This window comes from Schistocerca gregaria, chromosome 2 (assembly GCF_023897955.1).
Source record: "Schistocerca gregaria isolate iqSchGreg1 chromosome 2, iqSchGreg1.2, whole genome shotgun sequence".
NCBI classification, from domain to species: Eukaryota; Metazoa; Arthropoda; class Insecta; order Orthoptera; family Acrididae; genus Schistocerca; species Schistocerca gregaria.
This window is the reverse complement of record NC_064921.1, coordinates 692519468-692546259: the sequence shown is the minus strand read 5'-3', so window position 1 is coordinate 692546259 and position 26792 is coordinate 692519468. Positions and strand designations below refer to the sequence as shown.

At 42.2% G+C, this 26792-nt stretch overlaps 1 protein-coding gene across 6 annotated transcripts in view; it reads right to left on the bottom strand.

Moving 5' to 3' along the window:
- The window catches only part of LOC126334777 (agrin-like), an 884963-nt gene that overhangs the window by 464651 nt on the left and 393520 nt on the right, over window positions 1–26792 (bottom strand). For all 6 annotated transcript variants that reach the window (XM_049997373.1, XM_049997372.1, XM_049997377.1 and 3 more), the window contains 2 exons: window positions 24243–26145; window positions 3303–3422 (listed from right to left, as the gene is read on the bottom strand). In XM_049997373.1, coding sequence (XP_049853330.1) covers window positions 3303–3422; window positions 24243–24417 — 295 coding nt within the window. In that variant the 5' untranslated portion in view covers window positions 24418–26145. The remainder of the gene's footprint in view (window positions 1–3302; window positions 3423–24242; window positions 26146–26792) is intronic.

The following is a 26792-nucleotide window of genomic DNA, read 5'->3' as shown; positions in this document are numbered from 1 at the left end:
TGAGTGTATACAGGGTGATTTTGCTAAACTGCAACAAACTTCTGCAAGCGATCCCCGGAATCACAAGCAGCAAGAAATGTCATATGGACGTACGGTCTGAAATACTTTCCGAGGGAAGTACATTCAGTTGACAGTGGAGATCGAAGATCTTTGGTGGTGACCTCGTTATCAACACTGGGCAGGTGACACGCTAGCAGGGGGCGAGCCAGACAGTTCTGCGCAACATTTTCGTCGATGGCTGTGACTACCAGTGTCACTTCCAATGTGTGCACGCTTTATTACGTACGCACGTGCCTCTGAAGTAACGTTTTAGTCGCTGATTTGTCACACAGACCACCCTGGTGCTCATATTTCTGTCATTCATTGTATACAGAGACGAAGCTATCTTTAAAAAGGGCAGTATCGACAAGCTTCACAGCACAGACCTGTGGGCTATGGAGATCTCAATGATGGGGTGACCGCAGACCATGAGCATCGATTTGGCCTTAACCCTCAGAATACTAAGAGAGGGACGGCAGAGGTTACTTTATGCTCAGCATTTGAAAATATTGTAACTTAGCAATGTGCTTTCTAGTTTAAAATTTTGGAGAAGGATTTCTTGTTTTTAATGATTTAATATATTTTGTAATTTTTTTAAGGTTTTTGGTAAAACTCAACCCAAAAATTTGACTTTCTAGTGAATATGACTTTTCGCAACAAATGTCACATTCATATTTTCAGGTTCAGGACCCTTCTTGCACATCCATACATATTTAAAAATGTTTTGTGAATAAAATTGAACGGCAGTTAACGAAATTTGTATCTTTTTAATTTTTTTGGGGTGATCGTAAATTACTTCTCCCCATGCTGAACACATTATAGAAACTAATTTGTTATTGTTAAGATTGTGGTAAAGGATATTGTCAGCTTCTGGACAGCACTTATACATCAGCAGCTATTTAAAAGGTATTTTTTTTAATAAAAATCAACAGCAAATAACGAATTTTTTTTTAATTTTTTCGGTGGGCATAGAAATAAACATTCCGCCCTATCCCTGCAATGGAGTTAGGCGTTATGAAAAATGCGTTGGTTTTTTAGGGTAAGTGCCGACCGTCTCGTGGGACCAGTTATCCTTCTACGACGCTTCAAAGGTGAACCATATTTGCAGTTCCTGCAGGTTCACTCTGGCTTTCCTTCTCTCTTTGGTGGTTCAAAGGACAATGTCGCTACTACATTATAGTGCTCCAGTTCAAAGCCCTCTTGAGAGTGCAGTTAAAACACTGGTATAGATAGAACATCCCTACTTTCTGCCGTATTCTCAAATGTGCTTCCAGTAATTGAAAACTACACAGTTGACCTCCCTAGGAACGCATTTCCGACCAAATGTCCACGTGACCGTTTCTGCTCCTTATCGTCTCAGCTGTCGTTTCCTGTAGTTTGTCCCCATTTAACTAAATCATCCTGTGTTGTTTTCATAGAATTATGAGTATATACCGCTATAACGGAATAACGGGTATGTACCATTGTAGTAAAACAACGGGTACACAATATTTCAGTTGAGCTGTGAGTCGACTGAGGTGAAAAGAATGTCGTGGGATAGCGATATGCACATATACAGATGGCGGTAGTATCGCGTACACAAGGTATAAAAGAGGAGTGCATTGTCACTTGTACTCAGGTGGTTCATGTGAAAAGGTTTCCTGTACGATTACGGCCACACGAAGGGAATTAACAGACTTTCAGAGCGGAATAGTAGTTGGAGCTAGACGCATGGGACATTCCACTTCGGAAATCGTTAGGGAATCAGTAAATGAAAAAATGCCGTGTGGCTAGGGCCTCCGTCGGGTAGATCGTTTGCCTGGTTCAAGTCTTTCTGGTTGATGTCACTTCGGCGACTTGCGTGTCGATGGGGATGAAATGATGATGAACAACACAACACCTCCGACCTACCCGGGAATCGAACCCGTGACGTTAGGTATGACGTTCCGTCGCGCTGACCTCTCACCTACCAGAGGCGGACAGGGATCAATAAGGTGAGATCTATAGTATCGAGAGCGTGCCGAGAATATCAAATTTCAGATATTATCGCTCACCACGGACAGCGCAGTGGATGACGGCCGTCATTTACCGACCGAGAGCAGCGGCGTGTTCGTAGAGTTGTTACTACTAACAGACAAAGAATATTGCGTGAAATAATCTCAGAAGTTAATGTGAGATGTACGACAAAAGTATCCGTTAAGAAGGTGCGGCAAAATTTGGTGTTACTGGGCTATATAGCACCAGACGACCGACGCGAGTGCCTCTGCTAACAGCGCGATATCGCCTGCAGCACCTCTGCTCGGCTCATGACCGTGTCGGTTGGACCCTAGATAACTGGCCTGGTCAGATGAGGCCCAATTTCAGTTGGTGATATCTGCCGATAGGGTTCGAATGTGGTACTGACCCCACGAATCCATGGACGCAAGTCGTCAACAAGGCACTGTGCAAGCTGGTGGTAGCTCCATAATGGATTTGGCTATCTTTACTTGGGTCATTGACTGGAAATTGTTATGTTCAGCTACTTGAACAGACCATTTGCAGCCATTCGTGGACTTCATGTTCTCAAACAACGATGGAATTTTTGTGGATGACAATGACGTGTCACTGGGCCACAACTGGTCGCGATTGGTTTGAGCCGGACGAGGTGGCCGATTGGTTCTAGGCGCTGCAGTCTGGAACCACACGACCACTACGGCCGCAGGTTCGAATCCTGCCTCGGGCATGGAAGTGTGTGATGTCCGTAGGTTAGTTAGGTTTAATTAGTTCTAAGTTCTAGGAGACTGATGACCTCAGATGTTAAGTCCCATAGTGCTCAGAGCCATTTGAACCATTTTTTGCTTGGTTTGAAGAACATATGGACAATTCGAGAGGATTGTTTGGCCATACAATGTGAGTCCCATCGGACATTTATACGACATAATTGAGAGGTCAGTTCGTGTAGAAAATCCTTTACCGGCAACAGTTTCGCAATTATTTAGAGGCAGCATGGCTCAGTATTTATGCAGGTGACTTCCAACGACTTGTTGAATCTATGCCACGTCGAGTTGCTGCAGTCGACCGATCAAAAGGAGGTTCGAAACGATATTAGGAGGTACCCCATGGATTTTCACCTCTGTTTTCATTAATAATAAAGTGATAGTAGGGAAAATGGATATTTTAAAGTTGTACTAGGGAAATTGGACCAGTACAGTTGCTTGTAAACACCTGCTGTTGTGCAGAGCCGTAGGTACAGTTTTAGCAGAGCTGCGAGTGCACACAGTCGCAGTAGGTGGGCGAGTACGTACAGTTGTAGTAGAGCAGGATGCCCGAGATGAGGACGAAGACGACAAGCAGCAGCACCAGCAGGAGCAGCAGCATGGTGGGACGCCACCAGCCCGCGCCGCCTTCGCTGCTCGCCTCGGCCCCTGCCACAACACCACACCACGCTGTACACTTTGTCAGCCGGGCAAGTCTACACATTTTATTGTATAAGCACCACAAAGTTGGTAAATTTACTGCCCTGCACCTAGTTCAAACAGTATGTCTTCGTTGAGAATTTCTGGATGTTCTACAGGGTGAACTCAAAGTCTTGCCCTAATTATAAAAATTTATCACAGAATAACCGCTTGACATAATAAGTTACATTTGATGCCGTTACATAGGATAGTGTTAATAGTGTTTTTAAGACCACTTACGTTAGTAAACCTCAATGAGTGCTCCCTTGGTAGCTCGGACAATGTCGAGGCAGTATTCCAGTTCCCGCCAGGTGTTTCGTAACATGTGTTCTGTCGCAGTACCAACGGCAGCTTGTATCCTAGCCTTGAGTTCGTCGATGTCAACAACTGGTGTGACGAAGACTCTGTCGTTGATATAGCCCCACAAACAAAGTCAAGGGGCCTAATGTGTGGAGAGCGGGGTGGGAGGGTGTTGCACCTTCCCTTCCAATTCACCGATCCGGACATTGCACCTCTCCAGACATTACGCCCCTTGACTATTTTTTCTGGGCCTATACCAAGGACAGAGTCTCCGTCACACCAGTTGCTGACGTCGACGAACTCAAGGCTGATACAAACTGCTGTGGGTACTGTGACAGAACAACTGGAATACCGCCTAGACATTCTCCGAGCTACCAAGGGGTAATGTGTTGAGGTTTACTAACGTAAGTGGTCTTAAAAACACTAGTAACACTAACCTATGTGACGGCATAAACTTTAAATTATTATGTCAAACAGTTATTTTGTGATAAATTGTTATAATCAGGGCAAGACTTTGTGCTCACCCTATACATAATAAAACCATACATAAGAGACATATGTAACACTATTATAAGGTTGTATCATTAATACTAATTTTAAAATTTCAAAATTGTGTATACCATTAGCCCATACATCTATTCAGTGCTCTGACGGTAAGTGGTCCTGTTAACACAAGCATACATTTTGGAACAATGCCGATAAATATCAGTGACAACAATACTTCTTATCCAGTCACAAACTACCTGAACTATGGCTTGAGCTTACCTAATCTAGAACACAACTGAATCAGAGGAGCATACTCAGTCTATTTATATGGTAGGCACAAAATTGTAACGTATGCGAAGAATAGCATTGCACTCCTTGCATTCAACACTGGAGTTTTCCATTGTCAATAGCACATACAATTCTGATTAAAGTATCACAACAAAAATTAGGTATTATGGTGCGTATGTGGTGTCTGTTCTTTAGGACATATATGGAAGTACAGACATAATTTTGGTGATGCAGCCACTATGAATCAACACAAAAAGGAATTAAAGACATTAGCTGCCAGTGAGCATTGGTTTATATCAATGGAATAAGTTGAAAATTTGTGGCAGGCTGGGATTCAAACCCAGGTCTCCTGCTTACAATGCAGACGTGCTGACTACTACACCATCCAAACACAGTAATGACCACAACCGCACAGACAACCCCAGAACATCTCCCATCAGATCCAAATTCTATGCTTATGCTTATTACGGTACATCATATAATAATAAATGAAAAGTACGGTAACCTATAAAACTGGTACACCAGCTAGCCCCTGTCCTCTTGAAAAAAAATCTATTCTTATAAACAGATGCACAACCATTACATCACACAAAACAAATTCGTACACTACGCTGTAAATATTTAAATGCATTATGTAACAAACACGGTATCTTGAACATGGTTACTGCTACAATACGTATATAGCGTTGACGTTATAAATTATTAAGGAGGTATTGTTGGAAAAGGCCTAGAGACACGGGAAGGTTCCAGCTGTATCACACCACGGTCAGACAGAGATTCTGTAATCAGACATTGATTATAAGGCGTACATATGGGAAGTAAATACTCAGTCGTACTGATGAAGAATAAATTTTAAGAAAATCGCCCAGAAGAATGAGGTGGTAAAGAAGAAGGACACTGAAGTATAGTGGAATGATGATATTGCTACAATGACTGCAAAAGGTGCTTCTCTTGAAGAGGAGTGGGACATCTCTCAAACGGACAATCGCAGAACTGGGAAAGATAAGGATAGGCACAAGGCAGGTAACTCCGAAGAAGCCTTGGATAACAGAAAATATACTTCAGATGATCGACAAAGAAGGAAGTACAAAAATTCTCAGCAAAAGAGAAGTACACACTAGTATAAGTGAATTACGAATGAAATAAGCAGTAAGTACAGGAAAGCTAAAACGAAAAGGCTGCAGGCAACACGTGTAGAAATCGACGAAGAGATGGTCGTCTGAAGAACAGTTTCAGCATAATTTAAATCAGCTTTCGGTGAAATTAACAGCAAAGGCATCAAGAAAAAAGCACAGAAGCATTTGCACTGCTAAAAGTAGAGAACAGAGCGGACAGATTGAAACAGTATATGGGAGGCGTCTATGAGGGGCAGTAACTGTCAGACGACGACATAAACTGAGAAAGGGGAGTCGATACGGAAGATATAGGGGAATCAGTATTAGATAGGGTATAACAGAGCTTTCAAAGACTGCCGATGAAATATGGTGGAAGGCATACATAACATTGCTTCGCAGTTTCTAAAATTATTGGAGGAAGCGGCAACCAAATGACTATTCAAGTTATTTTGTAGATTCTGTGCGTCTGGAGACCTACCATTAGGCTTACCGAATGCATGTAAGTGCGAGAACTATTGTACAACCAGATTATGGGTTCATTCATCAAATTTGCTATTAAAATTAATACACAGAAGAGTAGAAAAGAAAATCGTGGATTTGTTAGATGATGATCAGTTGAGCTTTCGGAAAGGTAAAGGCGCAAGACAGGTTGTTATCACGTTGCGCTTGATAATCGAAGAAAGACTTTAAAAAATCAAGACACGTTCACAGAAAAACGATTCGTCAATGTAAAATAGTCCACGATGTCCAGAATTTTCAGGAAAATAGGTTTATGCTAAACGAAAGAAGGGTAATATATAACATAAAAAAGAACGAAAAACGCAAAGTAAGAATTGGAAGAACGAAACGATCGAATCACGAAGGTTGTAAGATAGAGGTGCAGCCTTTCTCCCTCATTGTTCAATCTATGCATCGAAGAAGCAGTGACGAAGTTAAAGGAAAGGTTCACCTGTCGGATTAAATTTCAGAGTGAAAACGTATCACTGATGAGCTTCGTTCATGACTTCGTTATCCTCAGTGATAGTTAAGAAAAGTTACGAAACCAGCTGAATGGAGGGAACGTTATAAAATATGACATAAAAAATTTGTGCCGGACCGGAACGCGAATACGAATTTGCCACTCACGCGAACGGTCGCTTTAACCTCTTTGTCTATCGCTGCACAACTCATAATCAGACTGCCACATGTCGTCGTTCCAGCTTCACAACTCGTACTTATACAGACATTATGTAATTTCCACAGAGGCGAGACATCATGTAATTCCCGTACAGGTGAGTCGGATAAATACAATACTGCAGTGCTTGTGTTGTTAAGAAGAACAATGCCCTGTTCTTAACAACACAGGCATTGGAGCCTCATTTCATATCGAACGATATAATGACACACACTATCCATTTAACATAAATTGAAGAAAGACGACAGTAATGAAGTGTAGCAGGAATGAGACTAGCGATAAACATGGCTGGCATTACAGTTGTGGACCATGAATTCTAGATGCTTATATGGGTATGTTGTCTGTTCTTTTGAACATGTCCGAAAGAACAGATATCGTATCCATATAAATATATAGTTCTGTCAATACCGGCCATGACCTTCCTCTTCTGTGCGGATGCACTCATATTACCCGAACTTTTACGAGACTTGGTAAGAATGTCTTCAACGAGTAATGAGTGTGTTGGGTAGGGAAATTACGAATGTAGTGTGTGGACATATAGCGTGAGAATGTGGGTCTCGCGGGAGGCGTGCACGAGATAATCCCTGCAGTCGCACTATCCTCTGTGCCCCCGGTGGCTCAAATGGATAGAGCGTCTGGACGAATTCTCTCCCCTTAGAAACAAAATAGCACATGAAGGACAAAGCAAAGGAGGATACAATAAACAGAATAGCACAAAAAGAGCATTCTTTGCCAAAAGAAGTCTACTAGTATCAAAGGTCGGACTGTGTTTGAAGGAGAAATTTATGACAATGTACGTTTGAAGCCCTATACAAACGTGAATCGTGGACAGTGCGGAAACTATAAAAGAAGAGAATCGAAGAGGGTTTGGGACGTGGTGTTGTAGAAGGATTTTGAGAATTAGATGGACTGATAAGAAACAATGAGTTCCTCTGCAGAATTGCCCAGAACGGGAAAGCGTGGAAAACTTTGACAAGAGGGAGCGACAGGATTATAGGCCACATTAAGATATCAAGGAATAGCGTCCGCGGTAGTTGAGGGATCTGTAGAGGATGACAAGTGTAGCAACCAGATTTGGCGCCAGGTAAACGTGACGTAGAGCACGCCACTTAGTAGGCGCTAGTAACGTGACAAATGCTCAGCCATATAGAATACGCGACTATTACAATAATACACCATTATGATATATATTTTGATGTTATAAACAAAGGAAACTACGTATAATATAAAAGAAACATGTATAAAAGATAGAGAAGAAATACAATAATTTTTTAATAAAAATGAGTCTGACAGAATGTAGCATAAAATGAATAAAACGATTAAGAATGGGACTAACGATAAAGGAAAATAAATATCAAATTCTTACTTAGGTAATGTAGCGTACAGGATTCTGCAAAACAGAATGACGCCATCTGCCGTGCTATTAAGTACAGAGTGCATAAAGGAAAGAGAGGAACAACGTTTTCGAAATGTAAGTGAACGGAAACGTGAACCAAATGGCTTAAAGTCGTTAAAGAAGCTTTTGTTTGTTAACTGTAGTTGTTCATTTAAGATGAGGCCGTCGTAACTGGCGGTATGTCTAAAGATCTCAAGTTCTTCCAAGACGTCAAGTTTCAGCCAGTTCTTCTCTCTATGTAGAATCGTCATTTCGTCTACTCGTTTTGGATTGTGTCCAGATGTTAATAAATCCTCCAAGAAAATAGAAGCATGTGTTCCTTATACCTTATGTTAAATGTCCTACCCGTTTGCCTTTAATAAAAGACATGAATCCTCAATAGTGGAAAACATTTTCGAAGCGAAAACTAATAAAAATTACTACTCTTGTTAACTGTCTGAATGGGGATGGATATAAAGGAAAATGTATTTCAATACTTTACTTAAGTAATGTATCATATAGGATAAAGCGCCAAGAAATACTGGTGTAAGGTGGTTTTCTCCATGAATAACAATCTGCAAAAAAAGTTAATCCAAAATAAAAAACTTCAAATAAACCTTTAAATGTCTCAAGAGTTCACAAAACTCTTGCGGATACGCTTAGTGGTACTGAAATGGATTGTACATAAACTTGGCCAAACCGGTTGGTTGTATATTTTACTTATTGACATACTATCAAGTTCCTATTACTGTTTACTCTCGTGTTCTCTTTCGTAGCTGCCTTATTCAATCTGAACTTTTGTTCTTTAGATTTGACTTCGTTACACTTGCCGTACACTTTGCTGTGTACATTAGTATCTATGTTAATTGATTGCTACTTTCTTCTTATTCCGCACCTACATTCGTTGATTGGTTTTTAACGCTGTATAACTTCTAGTTGTTAGCTTAACTATCACAAAGCACATTTCTTGTTTCCCACTGAAGAACCGTTTTAAGGTTATATCCACATAATGTATTAAAATTCCCAATTTTCTGCATAAACTTGGTTCATTTTAAAGAAACATCATTGTTTTTGATGAAAACCATTGCTGTTTTGTCTGACATTACTTCAAAATCAGTTATAAATGAAATCCTAATTTTTATTTTAAACGTCCGATTAGTGAGTATCGTCAACTGCCACATAAAAGAAAACTTTCTGGCTTTCAAATATTGAATTAGTCATTGATGTGTAAGTACTTTCCTTGAATTGAATTGTATTATGTCTACAAGTTAGATCTGCAAATGAAACATATATGTGCAAAAGAAAATAATAGTGCAATATTTCATGACACCAACTGAAGATAGCTTGTAACTAAGGCGATAAGCGTCTGGGTGCGCAATAAGGAAAACTTAATTTGTAGTATGCAAAGGCTTTTCACTTTTGAACTACTGCAATTCAGTTAGTATGTTGCAACATGCAGTTGAAGTAAATTTTGTCGGACGACAATTAAAACGGGAAGAACAATGTTCCAACAGCGACTGAGTTACTATTGCTGGTAACATTGGTAATTATTCCTGTTTTCCTCTTAGAAACCAGTATTTTAAAGGAAAAATTAAAACAACTAACTGCATCAATTAGTTTTAGTTTCTTTGACGAAGCGCTTCTAAGACCTACACCCTCGTCTTCAGGAGAATCAGTGTGTTACATCAGCATTTCTTTCCTAGGATATAGTCACCTGTCTTCCTTGCGCTTGACTTCTGTACTTATTATTACTTATCATTATGTCACTTTCAATCATAATTCTGTAAGACCCAGCAAAGAGCGCGCTGCATGTCATTTGTATTAGCGAATATCGCATAAACACAAAACAAAAACAAATCAGAGGTCTTACAAGCATACTAGGTATTTTTTTCTATACCAGTACGTTCCTTGATGTATTTCTGTTTTGTGTTTCCGTGTGGCATTCAGCGATACAATTTTTACTTATAACAACCTGCACTGTGCTTTTGCTGGGACTTTGGGTAGATAATTTCGTAGTTCTTAATAATGTATGACTTCACTGTTATATAATGATAGCAAATGACTCACAGTATTCACATCCAGGAAAAGAAAAATTGATTTAAACCTTTGATTCATATTAAGATGGGGATATAGTCCCACGAAACACGTTGTGGAATAAAATTAAACTGCCTGACGCAGATAATTGCTTTGATTTGTCTTTCTTATGATAAACAGTCACAATTTCCATATTACCATCCGACATTGACGAAATACAAACTAATTTGTAGTTCTACGTCGGGGAGAGCATAAGTTTTCAATTGAAGTTACTTCATGTTTACAAAAGTTTGCAGCCCTGCAGCCAGGGGACTAGCGCGAGTTTTGGTGTTCTCGTAAAGATAAGTAATTTTAATTATAAAAACAAATAGTTTAGAATTGATTACGTGATAAGTAGGTGTATTAGTGTTCCTTTTAAGCGTACCATTAAAGGTTTCATTTTTCTTTACGTCATATAGTAGAAAATTCGAAAAGGCCTTAAAGCCGTATTTTCTGTTTACGTTTTGCCGCAGAAAGTCAATAGAATTTTGTTTAGTTGCTCTTTGCTCTCCCCAGCAATTTAACTGTAGCGTACCTCTTCATTAGTTAATTCCCGTTTCCGGAAAGTAGCGTAAAGTTTAAGTTGTTGTTTCAGAAACTATGCACTGTTGTTTTTCTTTACACACAGTCGCGTATAGGTCAAATTTGTGGAACCATGTTTTCGTGTTTATCTGTAATTTATCTGACTTATTTTTAATGAACTATTACCTTTATGATGAGTGAAAAGTGCCTGACTTGCCGCAGAATTGTTAGGTCGGGGCTTTGGTGTGACGGGTGCTGTAGTTTTTTCCATGTGGGTGACTGTAGTTGTGGAGTCACCGCCAGACGCCACACTTGCTAGGTGGTAGCCTTTAAAACGGTCCGGTAGTGAACGTCGGACCCGCGTGTCGCCACTATCAGTGATTGCAGGCCGAGCGCCGCCACACGGCAGGTCTAGAGAGACTCCCTAGCACTCGCCCCAGTTGTACAGCCGACTTTCTAGCCATGGTTCACTGCCTACTTACGTTCTCATTTGCCGAGACGATAGTTTAGCATAGCCTTCAGCTACGTCATTTGCTACGACCTAGCAAGGCGCCATTACCAGTTACTATTGATATTGTGAATCATGTATCGTCAAGACCGACGATCACCATTGATGGATTAAAGTTAAGTATTCCACCAGCTACGTCCGTTTTTCTAAATTCTAATTTCCTTGTCCTGTTCCGGACCTCACGCCAGCCTGCGTGAGCTAAAACGCGTGCCTTTCGGCCTCCTCTAGTAACACGGTGTTGGCTCTCCTGCGAACCAAAACATTGGCGACGGTGCAAAATCACGTTCTTCTCTAAACTGCCCTAATTTACTCGTTTAATGGCTTCGCCACAATCTCTAGATGTACTGTCCGAATTTTATCGCTTACAGAATCAGCAGACGCAGGCATTTCTGGATGCCCTTGGACAGCTCGTCCATGGTCAACGTGAGATGCAAAACGATGCGGCAGCAGCCGCTCCACCGCTAACGCAGCCACAACACGCAGTTTCACCAACTTTTCGACCTTTTGATGCTGCACTGGAAAGCTGGACGGGGTGGTCACGCCAATCTGGATTCCATCTCGCCGCCTACAGAATTCAAGGTAACGAGCGACAGCCTTTTTTGTCGTCATCAGTCGGGGTGATAGTCAAATTATTTCCCCGACGCGACGTAGCAGCTCTGTCCTTCGAAGAAATTTTGTTTGCATTAGATGCATATTTCAAAGAATCAGTTAATGTAGTTGCGAAACGGTATACCTTCTTTCATACAAAACGTACGGCAGGTCAGACTAATCGGGAGTGGGTTGCAACCTCGTAAGGCCTTACTAGGGATTGTGCTTTTGAGTGTCAATGTGGACTCCCTTGTTCAGATACTATGGTACGTGATGCAATTGCACAGAACGTTTTTGATGTTCGTATAAGGGAACAGATTTTGAAACTAGTAAATCCCTCCCTTCGACGACATATTGGATCGGCAGGACACACTTGATTTTGCTCAGGAATCATTCGCAACTTCGCCAGCAGTGTGTCAGGTTAACCGGCCCGCCGGGCGAGCTGCATGGAAAAGTAAACAGCCTTCGCGCCCGGCCGCGCCGCTGCCGCCAGCCTCGCAGCCACGTGTGCAGCGCCGCCAAGCAAATGCAGTGCTAAAATCATGATTGCGGTGCGCTACTAGACATTTGCGTGAGACTTGCCCGTCACGCCAAGCTATTTGCTTTTATTGTAATAAGAAAAGGACACGTTCAGAGTGTTTGCCAGACAAAGCTCAGATCGGAAGCTCAAAACCATTCCAGACCCTTTACCTCGCGCCGGAATCGGAATCGAACCAAGAATACTCAGGCTCTCGAAACTTCGCCCGTGGAAATTCATGTAGTTCATTCCACTCCACCCAGTGCCACTCTCTCTAACAGTGTTAGTCCCAAAAATAGTGTGCATCGACATCGCCGGAACTCCCGTCAGGTCGCAAGTGATTTTGTACCAGTGACAGTTCACGTTGTACGAGACAGTCGCTCTTGTCGTCAGCAGGACAATAAACTTTCTGTAGACTTGGACATTAACTGCAAAGTGTTACCCTTCCAGCTCGATACCGGAGCTGAAGTTTTTCGAAGTTGGACCTAGCAGATGCGTATTGGAAATACCGGTGGACGAAGAATCCCAGCGTGTTTTGGTGGTTAACACGCATCTTGGTTTGTATCGATTCAAACGACTGCCATTCGGGTGTGCATCCGCCCTGCATTGTTTCAGCAATATCGACAAACTGTTTGTCGGTCGGTCCCTTCTACAGCAAATTATCCGGACGATATTGTGATCTCCGGAAAGACGGAACAAGAACATTTGGCCAATCTCAACACATTATTTCAGATCTTGCGACAAAATGGTCTTCGCTTGCGGAAGGACAAATGTATGTTTTTTGCTCGTAATTTGCCACACCTGGGACATGTACTCAATGCCCAAGGCATACATCCCAGTCCCACGCACCTTCGTGCCATACAAGACTTGCCTTCGCCGCAGAATTTGAAGCAGCTACAGAGTGTGCTGGGAAAAATAAATTACTATAAGAGATATGTGCCAAATGCCTCTTCCATTTCAGCTCCGCTTCATCGCTTACGCCGCAATGGTGTTCGGTTCGTCTGGACGACGGAATGCGAACGCATCATTCGCGAGTTGAAATCGGCGTTGCTTTCCAATACTTGCCTTACGCTATTCGATCCCATGAAGCCCCTTTTTTTGATGGTGGATGCATCGGATTTCGGGATGGGTGCTGTGCTTGCACACAAAGATGGATCCCACGATCGCCCTCTTACCTTTGCGTCCGAATTGCTCTCGTCTGCGCAAAGAAATTATTCACAGATCGAGAAAGAAGCATTGGCTCTCGTATTTAGTTTTACAAAGTTTCATGATTTCTTGTATGGTCGTTACTTTACCATAATCACTGACCACAAACCTTTGAGATCGCTTTTTCATTCGACCAAGCCTGTACCTCCACGTAAAGCGCAGAAATTCATTCGCTGGTCTGTTTTCCTCTCGCAGTACCGCTACGATATCTTGTATCGGTCCATTGCTAAGCACGGAAACGCCGATGCATTGTCCCGCTTGCCTGTTGCTGAGGATAGGGCATTCGATTCCTCCGAACGTGCTTGCATGTTCATTGATGCGGAAACCGACGACGTGGTCAAATCGTTTCCGATTGATTTTCGTATTGTAGCTACAGCCACAGCTGCCGACCCTGTCCTTGCTACTGTCCTGCGTTTTGTTGCTACGCAATGGCCCTTGTCAAAGTCACAGATCTTGGACCCGTTGGTTCGCCGATTTTTTGCTCACAAGGAAAGTCTTTTTGTACGACGTGGTGTTTTGCTGTTGCGTTCTGATAATGATGAGTCCAGGGTCATGGTACCACGTTCGTTACAGTCCTCTGTCTTACAGCTTCTCCATCAAGGACATTGGGGTATAGTGAGAACGAAACAACTTGCTCGTCAGCACTGTACTTGATTCTGAATCGATGCTACGATTACGAATATGTGCTCTTCTTGCATGGTGTGTGCCGAACAAAAATCAGCACCACTGCGGAAATTCTTTGCATGGCCAAAAGCCACTTTCCCTTGGCAACGCTTACACATCGATTTTGCTGGTCCATTCTGGAATGCTCGATGGTTGGTTGTGGTGGATTCATTCAGTAATTTTCCTTTTGTTGCAATCAGCATGGGTTTCGAAACAGAAGGTCGTGTGAAACCCAGCTCGCCCTATTCGTTCACGAGAGTCAGAGGGCCATAGACATGGGTTCACAGGTAGATGCCGTGTTTCTTGACTTCCCCAACGCGTTCAATACAGTTCCCCACAGTCGTTTAATGATCAAAGTAAGAGCATATGGACTATCAGACCAATTGTGTGATTGGATTGAAGAGTTCCTAGATAACAGAACGCAGCATGTCATTCTCAATGGAGAGATGTCTTCCGAAGTAAGACTGATTTCAGGTGTGCCGCAAGGGAGTGTCGTAGGACCGTTGCTATTCACAATATACATAAATGACTTTGTGGATGACATCGGAAGTTCACTGAGGCTTTTTGCGGATGATGCTATAGTATATCGAGAGGCTGTGACAATGGAAAATTGTACTGAAATGCAGGAGGCTCTGCAACAAATTGACGCATGGTGCAGGGAATGGCAATTGAATCTCAATGTAGACAAGTGTAATGCGCTGCGAATACATAGAAAGATAGATCCCTTATCATTTAGCTGCAATATAGCGGGTCAGCAACTGGAAGCAGTTAATTCCATAAATTATCTGGGAGTAAGCATTAGGAGTGATTTAAAGTGGAATGATCATACAATGTTGATCGTTGGTAAAGCTTTTGTTGAAGTTTCGAGAACATACCTTCACCGAAGAGTCAAGCAGTATTCTGCTCCCTCCTATCTATACCTCGCGAAGAGACCATGAGGATGAAATCACAGAGATTAGAGCCCACACAAAAGCATACCGACAATCCTTCTTTCCACGAACAATACGAGACTGGAATAAAACCGAGAACCGATAGAGACACCCATGGTACCCTCCGCCACACACCGTCAGGTGGCTTGCGGAGTATGGATGTAGATATAGATGTAGGAAAGGGACATGTATTAAGCTATCAGGCATCATCGAAGACGGAACTAATTACATGTGGGGTCCCAGAAGGTTCCATTTTAGGGCCCTTACTTTTTCTTGTGTATATCAATGACCTTTCATCAGTAATGTTACCAGATACCAATTTGGTTTTGTTTTCCAATGATACAAACATTGCAATAAATAGCAAATCAAGTATAGTCTTAGAAAGATCGGCAAATAAAATATTTGTGGACATTACTCACTGGTTCCTAGGCAATACTTTGTTACTAAACTTTGCCTGAGCAATACAGATGGCCATACTGTAGGTGCAACCACAATGGAGGGATATCTGTTGAGAGACCAGACACACATGTGGTTCCTGAAGAGGGGCAGCAGCCTTTTCAATAGTTGCAGGGGCAACAGTCAGGATGATTGATTGATCTAGCCTTGTAACACTAACCAAAACGGCCTTGCTGTGCTGGTACTGTGAACAGCTGAAAGCAAGGGAAAAACGGTAGCCGTAATTTTTCACAAGGGCATGCAGCTTTACTGTATAGTTAAATGATGATGGCGTCCTCTTTGGTAAAATATTCCGGAGGTAAACTAGTCCTCCATTCGGATCTCCAGGCGAGTACTACTGAAGAGGACGTCTTTATCAGGAGAAAGAAAACTGGCGTTCTACGGATTGGAGCGTGGAATGTTAGATCCCGTAATCGGGCAGGTAGGTTAGAAAACTTAAAAAGGGAAATGTCTAGGTTAAAGTTAGATATAGTGGGAATTAGTGAAGTTCGGTGGCAGTAGGAACAAGACTTCTAGTCAGGTGAATAATGACGAAAAAAAATAAGAGTGTAGGTGAGCTACTACAAAAAGCATAGTAAACACATTATTGTGGCCAAGATAGACACGAAGCCCGCGCCTACTACAATAGTACAACTTTATATGCCAACTAGCTTTGCAGATGTTGAAGAAATTGATGAAATGTATGGTGAGATAAAAGAAATTATTCAGGTAGTGAAGAGAGACTAAAATTTAATAGTCATGGGTGACTGGAATTCGAGAGTAGGAAAAGGGAGAGAAGGAAACATAGTAAGTGAATACGGATTGGGGGTAAGAAATGAAAGAGGAAGCTGTCTGGTATAATTTAGCACAAAGCATAACTTAATCATAGCTAACACTTGGTTCAAGAGTCATAAAAGAAGATTGTGCACATGGAAGAATCCTGGAGATACTAGAAGGTATCAGATAAATTATATAGTGGTAAGACAGAGATATAGGAACCAGGTATTAAATTGTAAGACATATCCAGGGGCAGATGTGGACACTGACCACAATCTATTGGTTATTAACTGTAAATCAAAATGAAGAAACTGCAAAAAGTGGGAATTTAAGGAGATGGGACCTGGATAAACTAACAAAACCAGAGGCTCTACAGAGTTTCAGGGGGAGCATAAGGGAACAATTGTCACGAATGGGAGAAAGAAATACAGTAGAAGACAAATGGGTAGCACTGAGGGATGAAGTAGTGAAGGCAGCAGCGGATCAAGTAGGTAAAAAGACGAGGTCTAGTAGAAATCCTTGGGTAACAGAAGAAATACTAAATGTAATTGATGAAAGCAGAAAATATGAGAATGCAGTAATTGAAGCAGGAAAAATGGAATACAAACGTCTCAAAAATGAGATCGACAGTAAGTGCAAAATAGCTAAGCAGGGATGGCTAGAGGACAAATGTAAGGATGTAGAGGCTTATCTCACTAGGGGTAAGATAGATACTGCCTACAGGAAAATTAAAGAGACCTTTGGAGAAAAGAGAAACACTTGCATGAATGTCAAGAGCTCAGATGTAAACCCAGTTCCAAGCAAAGAAGGGAAAGCAGAAAGCAGAGGGTCTATACAAGATCGATGTACTTGAGGACAATATCATGGAAATGGAAGAGGATGTAGATGAAAATGAAATCGGAGATACGATACTGCGTGAAGAGTTCGACAGAGCACCGAAAGACCTGAGGCCCTGGGAGTAGACAACATTCGATTAGAACTACTGACGGCCTTAGGAGAGCAAGTCCTGACAAAACTCTACCATCTGGTGAGGAAGATGTATGAGACACGCGAAATACCCTCAGACTTCAAGAAGAATATAATAATTCCAATCCCAAAGAAATCAGGTGTTGACAGATGTGACAATCACCAAACTATCAGTTTAATAAGTCACAGCTGCAAAATACTAACGCGAATTCTTTACAGACGAATGGAAAAACTGGTAGAAGCGGACCTTGTTGAAAATGAGTTTCGATTCCATAGAAATCTTGGAACACGTGAGGCAATACTAAATTTACGACTTATCTTAGAAGAAAGATTAAGGAAAGGCAAACCTACTCTTCTAGAATTTGTAGGCAAAGAGAAAGGTTTTGACAATGTTGACTGGAATACTCTCTTACAAATTCTAAAGGTGGCAGGGGTAAAATACAGGGAGCGAAAGGCTATTTACAATTTGTACAGAAACCAGATGACAGCTATAAGAGTTGAGGGGCATGAAAGGGAAGCAGTGGTTGGGAAGGGGGTGAGACAGGGTTGTAGCCTCTCCCTGATGTTATTCAATCTGTATATTGAGCAAGCAGTAAAGGAAACAAAAGAAAAATTCGGAGTAGGTATTAAAATCCATGGAGAAGAAATAAAAACTTTGAGGTTCGTCGATGACATTGTAATTCTCTCAGAGACAGCAAAGGACTTGGAAGAGCAGTTGAACAGAATTGACAGTGTCTTGAAAGGAGGATATAAGATGAACGTCAACAAAAGCAAAACGAGGGTAGTCCAATGATGTTGAATTCAGTCGGGTGGTGCTGAGGGAATTGGATTAGGAAATGAGACACTTAAAGTAGTAAAGGAGTTTTGCTATTTGGGGAGCAAAATAACTGATGATGGTCGAAGTAGAGAGGATATAAAATGTAGACTGGCAATTGCAAGGAAAGCTTTTCAGACGAAGAGAAATTTGTTAACATCAAGTATAGATTTTAGTGTCAGGAAGTCGTTTCTGAAAGTATTTGTATGGAGTGTAGCCATGTATGGAAGTGAAACATGGATGATAAATAGTCTGGGCAAAACGAGAATGGAAGCTTTCGAAATGTGGTACTACGGAAGAATGCTGTAGATTAGATGGGTAGATGACATAACTAATGAGGAGGTATTGAATAGAATTGGGGAGAAGAGGAGTTTGTGGCACAATTTGCCAAGAAGAAGGGACCGCTTGGTAAGACATGTTCTGAGGCATCAAGGGATCTCAAATGTAGCATTTGAGGGCAACGTGGAGGGTAAAAATCGTAGAGGGAGACCAAAAGATGAATACACTAAGCAGATTCAGAAGGATGTAGGTTGCAGTAAGTACTGGGAGATGAAGAAGCTTGCACAGGGAAGAGTAACTTGGGAGGTGCATCAAACCAGACTCGGGACTCAAGACTACAGTGTCTGAGCGGTTCTAGGCGCTATAGTATGGAACCGCGCAAGCGCTACGGTCGCAGGTTCGAATCCTGCCTCTGGCATGGATGTGTGTGATGTCATTAGGTTAGTTAGATTCAAGTAGTTCTCAGTTCTACGGGACTGATGACCTCAGCAGTTAAGCCCCATAGTGCTCAGAGACATTTGAACCATTTTGAACTGAAGACAACAACAACAACAACAACAAACTTTGAATAAACACACTACATGTAATTCAGAACTTGTAAGTGGTGTCCCGCCAGTATATGTCTAACATACGATGACAAGCAGATAGAGAAAGTGAACAGTGTTAAATTCTTGGGATTACAAATTGATAATAAATTCATCTGGGAGGAGCACACCAGAGAACTGCTGACATGTCTTAACAAATCTGTATTTGCAATGCGAATTGTGTCAGACATAGGGGATATAAAAAGTAAGAAGCTGGCATACTACGCTTACTTTCATTCCATAATGTCATACGGGATGATATTTTGGAGTAATTCATCAAACCAAGCTAAAGTTTTCTGGGCACAAAAACGTGCAGTAAGAGTTATATGTGGCGTGAACTCAAGAACATCCTGCAGAAACCTGTTTAGGGAACTAGAGATACTATCTACTGCTTCCCAATGTGTTTATTCCTTAATGAAATTTGTCATTTAAAATATTTCACCTTCTCAAAGCAACAGCTCAATTCATGGAATCAATGCTATAAATAAGAATAAGCTTCACAAGGATTTCAAGTCGTTCATGCTTGTACAAAAAGGTGTGCATTATTCAAGAACACAAATTTGCCAGCAGCCATAAAATGCCTAACAACTAATGAAATTCACTTTAAGAGAAGCGTAATGGATTACCAGTGGCCAACTCCTTCCACTCCATTGATGAATTTCTGGGTAGAACCAACAGAATCTGTGTGTGTGTAAATGTATAAGTACAATATAACTTCTGCACAATTTCAATGCAGAAATGTGCTCATTGTTAATAAGAGTGTGTGTGTTCATTGTTAATAAGTATTATAGTAGTTCTATTATATGTTTATTACCTTATATATAAAAAACTTTTTATTTTGTTTTAAATTCAGTGCATTAGTGTTTCTAAAATGATTCTTTCATATAGTGTTCATTAAGAAAATGAAGAGTGGTTGCATGATGGTGGTTGGAAAGACGGTTGTATAAGACACTAATGTTTAGTTGTGGAAAGATGAATTACGTGGAAACTTTTGTGAAACATATCTTGCGAACCAGACACAGAAGCCTCAAGAATAAACTGTTTTATTTGATCAACTCGATAAGATGCACTTCAAATACTGTATTTCTTTGTACAGGTAAACCTGGAGACCTAAGACATAACGTGATAAGAAGGCGCCGAGGCCAACTTCAAGACAATCAGGTCAATAACAAGTTATATTTCTGTAAAGTGAACATGCCCTTCAATGAAATTTGCTTCAAGATAATGGCGAACGTCTGCTGTAAGGGCGTTATTGATGTGATGCGTTACAAGCTACGAATGTTTGGTAGGCTGCTTCTGTGTCTACCTATTTAAAATATAAATGAGAATCACAACGGAATTAGTTACTAAACTTTAAGGTTTTATTTATTTTTTAGTTTTTCTTATTAAACTGCGTTTCGGAGCTTCACTCCATGAACAGATGGCATATCAGGTATTTAGTACAGATGCATTGCCCCTTAGAAACTAATAGAGGGCAGCGAAGCTTACAAATGAACGTAAAAAATAAAATAAAAATAAAAGACGTTAATATTTAGTGATTGGTTACGTTATCCTTTATTCGTATATAATAAAAACCACTTATGTTGACAACGCAACAGGAAGCTTGCGTACCTCCAGGCCCGCACACAGGATTAATAAGAAAAGCGTTGACAGCTCAAACTTCCACAAAACTACTGGATAAATATTTCTTTAATTTACAGCAGTGTCACTGCAACCTCAGTCTCACACAGCGTTCAGTAGAGAGTAGATTTCCCGAATAATTCGAAGCGACTAGCAGAAGAGTGCAAAGTAAGGTCAGTTCGTCTAAGGGATTGAGAGAAAATTTAAATTATAGCGTCTGGGTTCAAATTAACGTGTTGGATAATGGACACCTGTGCCAGTCTACTCAGTCTGTCTTCTTTCTTTTGTCGAGTGCAAGTAATTTTTCAATCGGCTCAGGCAGTTAAAACTTTACTCACAACTACAGGTTGATACAGGAAGGGCACTAAATATTTGAAGCAGTGTTGTGTTCGAATATTTTCTGTGTGGAAGGCATTTATCTACTTGACTCAAGTTTTCGAAGAAAGATATTAATCTCGAGTGTATTCTCTTCGGTTCCGAAGTAGCCCAGAGGTAGCCATATTGTACCTAAATTTTTCTTTGTACTGCCAAGTATGGCACTGATACTAGAGGCGAAGGAACCTAATCAACTCAACCCTATTCTTGGAACATCTGTTTTGAGCTACACAGAAATCTTTACGCAAACAAAGATTTAGTAATGTTATATAACTGCTCACCATCTACTTTGCTTTACAAGTGCTGAATTCCCATGTAATTTCGTGAATCTTCCTCTACTCTTTTTTACCAACTTCTTTGCTCCTGAAACTGCATTTACTTGACTTTCAATCATTATCAAGAATGAACAACATGAAGAAAGCATTTTGGTACTAGTATCTAGTATAATCCACGTGCGTGTGGTCCTACTAACTGCCTGATCGTTTAATTTAGACAGGCTCTTGATAATCTTAGGTTGTTCTAATCGGTAAATGCCCCACTCAAATGCTTTCTTGATTGTTCTCGCAACTCAAGAATAGAAGATAATCTACATCTACATCTACATGATCACTCTATTTACAATGAAGCGCCTGGCAGAGGGTTCAGTGAACCACCTTCCTGCTGTCTCTCTACCGTTCCACTCTCGAACGGCACGCGGGAAAAACGAACACTTAAATTTTTCCATGTGAGCCCTAATTTTTCTTATTTTATCGTCATGATCATTTCTCCCTATGTAGCTGGGTGCCAACAGAATGTTTTCGCAATCGGAGGAGAAAACTGGTGATTAAAATTACATGAGAAGATCCCGTCGCAACGAAAAACGCCTTTGTTTTAATGATTGCCACTCCAATTCACGAATCATGTCTGTGACACTATCTCCCCTATTTCGCGAGCTGCCCTTCTTTGTACTTTTTCGATGTCATCCGTCAGTCCCACCTGATGCGGATCCCACACCGCACAACAGTACTCCAGAATAGGGCGGACAAGCGTAGCGTAAACAGTCTTTTGGTAGACCTGTCGCACCTTCTAAGTGTTCTGCCAATGAATCGAAGTCTTTGGTTTGCTCTACCCACAATATTATCTATGATATCGTTCCAATTTAGGTTGTTTGTGATTGTAATCCCTAAGTATTTAGTCGAGTTTACAGTTTGTGTGACTGATCGCGTAATCGAAATTTAGCTGATTTATTCAGGTACTCATGTGAATAACTTCGCACTTTTCTTTATTCAGGCTCAATTGTCACTTTTAACACCATAAAGATGTCTTATCTAAATGATTTTGCAAGTATTTTTGATCATCTGATGACTTTACAAGGCATTAAATGACAGCGTAATCTGCAAACAATCTAAGACGGCTACTCAGATTGTCTCCTATGTCGTTAATATAGATCAGGAACAATAGAGGATTTAGCCGAGCCGTTCTAGGCGCTACAGTCTGGAACCGCGCGATTCGATTACTCGATAAATAGTACAATTCTCAAGGCTGTCAATTCAACTAAGTACCTGGGTGTTAAAATTACGAACAACTTCAGTTGGAAGGACCACATAGATAATATTGTCGGGAAGGCGAGCCAAAGGTTGCGTTTCATTGGCAGGACACTTAGAAGATGCAACAAGTCCACTAAAGAGACAGCTTACACTACACTCGTTCGTCCTCTGTTAGAATATTGCTGCGTGGTGTGGGATCCTTACCAGGTGGGATTGACGGAGGACATCGAAAGGGTGCAAAAAAGGGCAGCTCGTTTTGTACTATCACGTTATAGGGGAGAGAGTGTGGCAGATATGATACACGAGTTGGGATGGAAGTCATTACAGCATAGACGTTTTTCGTCGCGGCGAGACCTTTTTACGAAATTTCAGTCACCAACTTTCTCTTCCGAATGCGAAAATATTTTGTTGAGCCCAACCTACATAGGTAGGATTGATCATCAAAATAAAACAAGAGAAATCAGAGCTCGAACAGAAAGGTTTAGGTGTTCGTTTTTCCCGCTCGCTGTTCGGGAGTGGAATAGTAGAGAGATAGTATGATTGTGCTTCGACGAACTCTCTGCCAAGCACTTAAATGTGAATTGCAGAGTAGTCATGTAGATGTAGATCGTTACGGTCGCATGTTCGAATCCTGCCTCGGGCATGGATGTGTGTGATGTCCTTAGGTCAGTCAGCTTTAAGTAGTTCTAAGTTCTAGAGGACTGATGACCTCAGAAGTTAAGTCACATAGTGCTCAGAGCCATTTGAACCAGCTTCTGTTTTACTCGATGACTTTCCGTCTATTGCTACGAACTGTGAATTTTCTGACAGGAAATCACAAATCCAGTCGCCCAACTGTGCCGATACTCCGTAGGCACGCAGTTTGATTAAAAGACGCGTTTGAGGAACGGTGTCGAAAGCCTTCTGGAAATCTAAAAATATGGAATCCCCTATTCCCAGTTGGCTATGTAATTATTTTGAAAGAGGAAGGTCGACAGAAAAGACTAGATACACATGCTGCTCCTTGTTGATAGCTGGGAGCAGGACTTCTTTTCCCATTAAACTAGTTGGGCGACCAGCTGCCTATGGGTATATGGCTGGTCCTTTTTTGTCACAAAAAAAAATACTTTTATGATATACCTAACAAGGTTTTCTGGTCTTTTGGCCATCGTGAGTGGCTGCAACATAGTTAACTTCCGCCCACTATCGATGTTGCTCATCCCTACCACGTGGAGGAGGACCAGTGTCTCGCTTTTTGCTCTTGTTTACTATTGCGTATTAACAAATATTGGCAACGGCCTTTCCGCAGTGGATACACCGGTTCTTGTGGGATCACCGGAGTTAAGCGCTGCCGGCCGTGCCCGGTACTTGGAAGGGGGACCATCCAGCCGCCATGCGCTGCTGCCGTTTTTCGGGGTGCACTCAGCCTCGTGATGCCAATTGAGGAGCTGCTTGACCGACTAGTAGGGGCTCCGCTCAAAGAAAACCATCATTAACGACCGGAAGTGCGGTGTGCTGACCAAACGCCTCTCCTAACCGCATCCTAAACTGAAGACGACACGGCGGTCGGATGGTCCCGATGGGCCACTTATGGCCTGCAGACGGAGTGCTTAATTAACAAAGTAGTTTGACATAGGTTTTTCAGATTATTGACACAGCACAGGCAGCAGGAGAGCGTGGTGCGCGCTTACCTGCTCGTGGCTTGCAGCAGCAGCAACAGCAGCAACACGAGCAGCCGCCGTCGCCAGCGCCGCCGCCGCCGTCGTCCTTGCTGCCGGCGCCGTCTCCGCCCCCGACTCCGGCCTCCGCGTCGGGCACGCCGTGGCCCTTTTTGAGCACGGCGGAGGCGGGCGCGTCGCCGTCCATGCTGACGACGACGAGCGCGGCGCGCGGCCGTCCTGCCACCGGCGCCGCCGCCAGGAAGCCGTCGTCGTCGTCGTCATCCTGGCCGCCGCCGCCGCCCCCGTAGCCCGGGCCGTGCTGCGAGTACCAGCCGGGCAGCCGGCCGCGGCTGCGCGCCTCCGACACCGTGGTCGCCACGGCGATCACCACGAGCCGCCTCCGGGCGCCGACTCCCTCCTTGTCACTGCCTGCCAGGTGTCAGTCTGCACCGCGTTCATCGACACGAGTCCAGACAGACTGTCACTTGCCGTGGTCACACCGCGAATGTACATCCACAAGGAAACCACCCTTTCGCTTGAAGTCTGCCACTCGTATTTACTGTGCGTCATATTACTAAACTGCGCGATCACATTTGTCGCATCACAGAAGGTCCAACCTTCTGCAGGTTTCCTCAAATGTTATAGCACGTCCGTATAGCCACACGCGAGATGTACTTCGTGAAAGGCCGTCGTACCTCTCGCAAAACTCCCTACCGTGTCACATCGATTCAGTTAGCCTTCCCTCCTGTTTCTCACACCACATGCTTTGCAATATATGGTATTACGCACTATTATTTGGCTACACTTCACTGACAAGTACTGGAGGCAAAGGGTCCATTACTATGCACTTTCCACTACAGACCTGACTGAAACTGTACATGACTGAGATTGCTTGGAGGAATATCAAGATAACACATCCACCTACATTACAGTGCATAATTTAGTACAAATTTACCCATTTTCTAACCTGGAATTCCCAAGAGAATCCTGCTCAAAATAACACTGTATTCTGTAAACGCTGTGGAGTAACCAGAAGAATTAGTTTTAAATATAGAACTTCTCGAACGCTGTTCCTTTTAAGTTGCGACCTCTCAACACCTGCGATATAAAGCTTTTATTTCCTTACTAATAACGGATCCCCTATAGCCGAGTATAACTAAGTGGAACTTACTCATGAAATGCTCACTTTCACCAAATCCAGTACTTCGTACAACTTAAATGAAAGTTAAAAATCTTTTCCTTAACTGATGAGTTCTTTACATATTTTCTCCTCGAACTTTGAGATAATTTATTGAAACCATTTTCACTGAAATTTTAAATCGAAATTTTTTTAAAAAAATGTTTTCTTGGAAGCTCTTTTTTCAAACTGCCGGCACTGAACACTTTGAAAATATAAACTGATACATCTTCGATTATCTACGATACCCTTGTCTGCCAATTCGTTAATAATTAACTGGAATGTTGACACAGTCACTGCACAAAATCACTTTTTTGTCGGTAGTCCATAATGGAAAAAATAAGAAAATTAGATCTCTTGATTTACATGTTACTTCAGCTCATTTCCATTAGTTCGGCAAAACCAACTAATTTTGTGACGAAGAAACCTTGATGGACACCAGTCACAGCCTAACACAGTTTTATACTTTCACTCGAATCGCTGTCCTTGACACAAACAGCACTTCAAGTTGGTTTCGCCTACAATACTTCTGTAATGAATATCCTGCTTCCGATTATAGCACTCAGCTAGAGAATAGGTGTATACAGAGAACGTTTCCCAGTCCATCTTCGTCAGCACAATTAAAACTACTGCACTCTCCGATGCTAATGGCTATGATCTTCATCATCTTTATGTTATTTTCGTAGAACGCCTGCTACTGCCAGCTTCCGGTCCACTGAATTCGTGGCCAGTGCTGGATAAACCGATGTCCGGAACCTGGAACACACAAAAATAGAAGGAAGTTTAGTTACATGCGTGGAGAAGACTGAATTAGTATTTATTACCTCCTTCTGCCGCGACTGTCCCAGGTTTCTGGAAAGAGTCCACATATTCAGACACTCAGAGAAGTGAATAATGCACTTTAAATGGCTTCCGGCTTTTGAGTGAGAGCAGATTCGGCTCAGCGGTTGCCTGCATCTCCGCTGCAGTTACGGCACAAGCAGGAAACGAGCAAGCGGCGAGCGACATTAAAGCAGACGCCCGCATTGGTAACAGGCGCACCACGCCGTTACGACTCGCCAGTGAAGTTACAGTCAAATGAAGCTGATTTTTATCGCAGTCTTGCAGATGTAGAATAAAACTGTGGTGTCACCGCCAGACACCACACTTGCTAGGTGGTAGCCTTTAAATCGGCCGCGGTCCGGTAGTATACGTCGGACCCGCTTGTCGCCACTATCAGTGATTGCAGACCGAGCGCCACCACACGGCAGGTCTAGAAAGACTTCCTAGCACTCGCCTCAGTTGTACAGCCGACTTTGCTAGCGATGGTTCACTGACTTCTACGCTCTCATTTGCCGAGACGATAGTTAGCATAGCCTTCAGCTACGTTATTTGCTACGACCTAGCAAGGCGCCATATTCAGT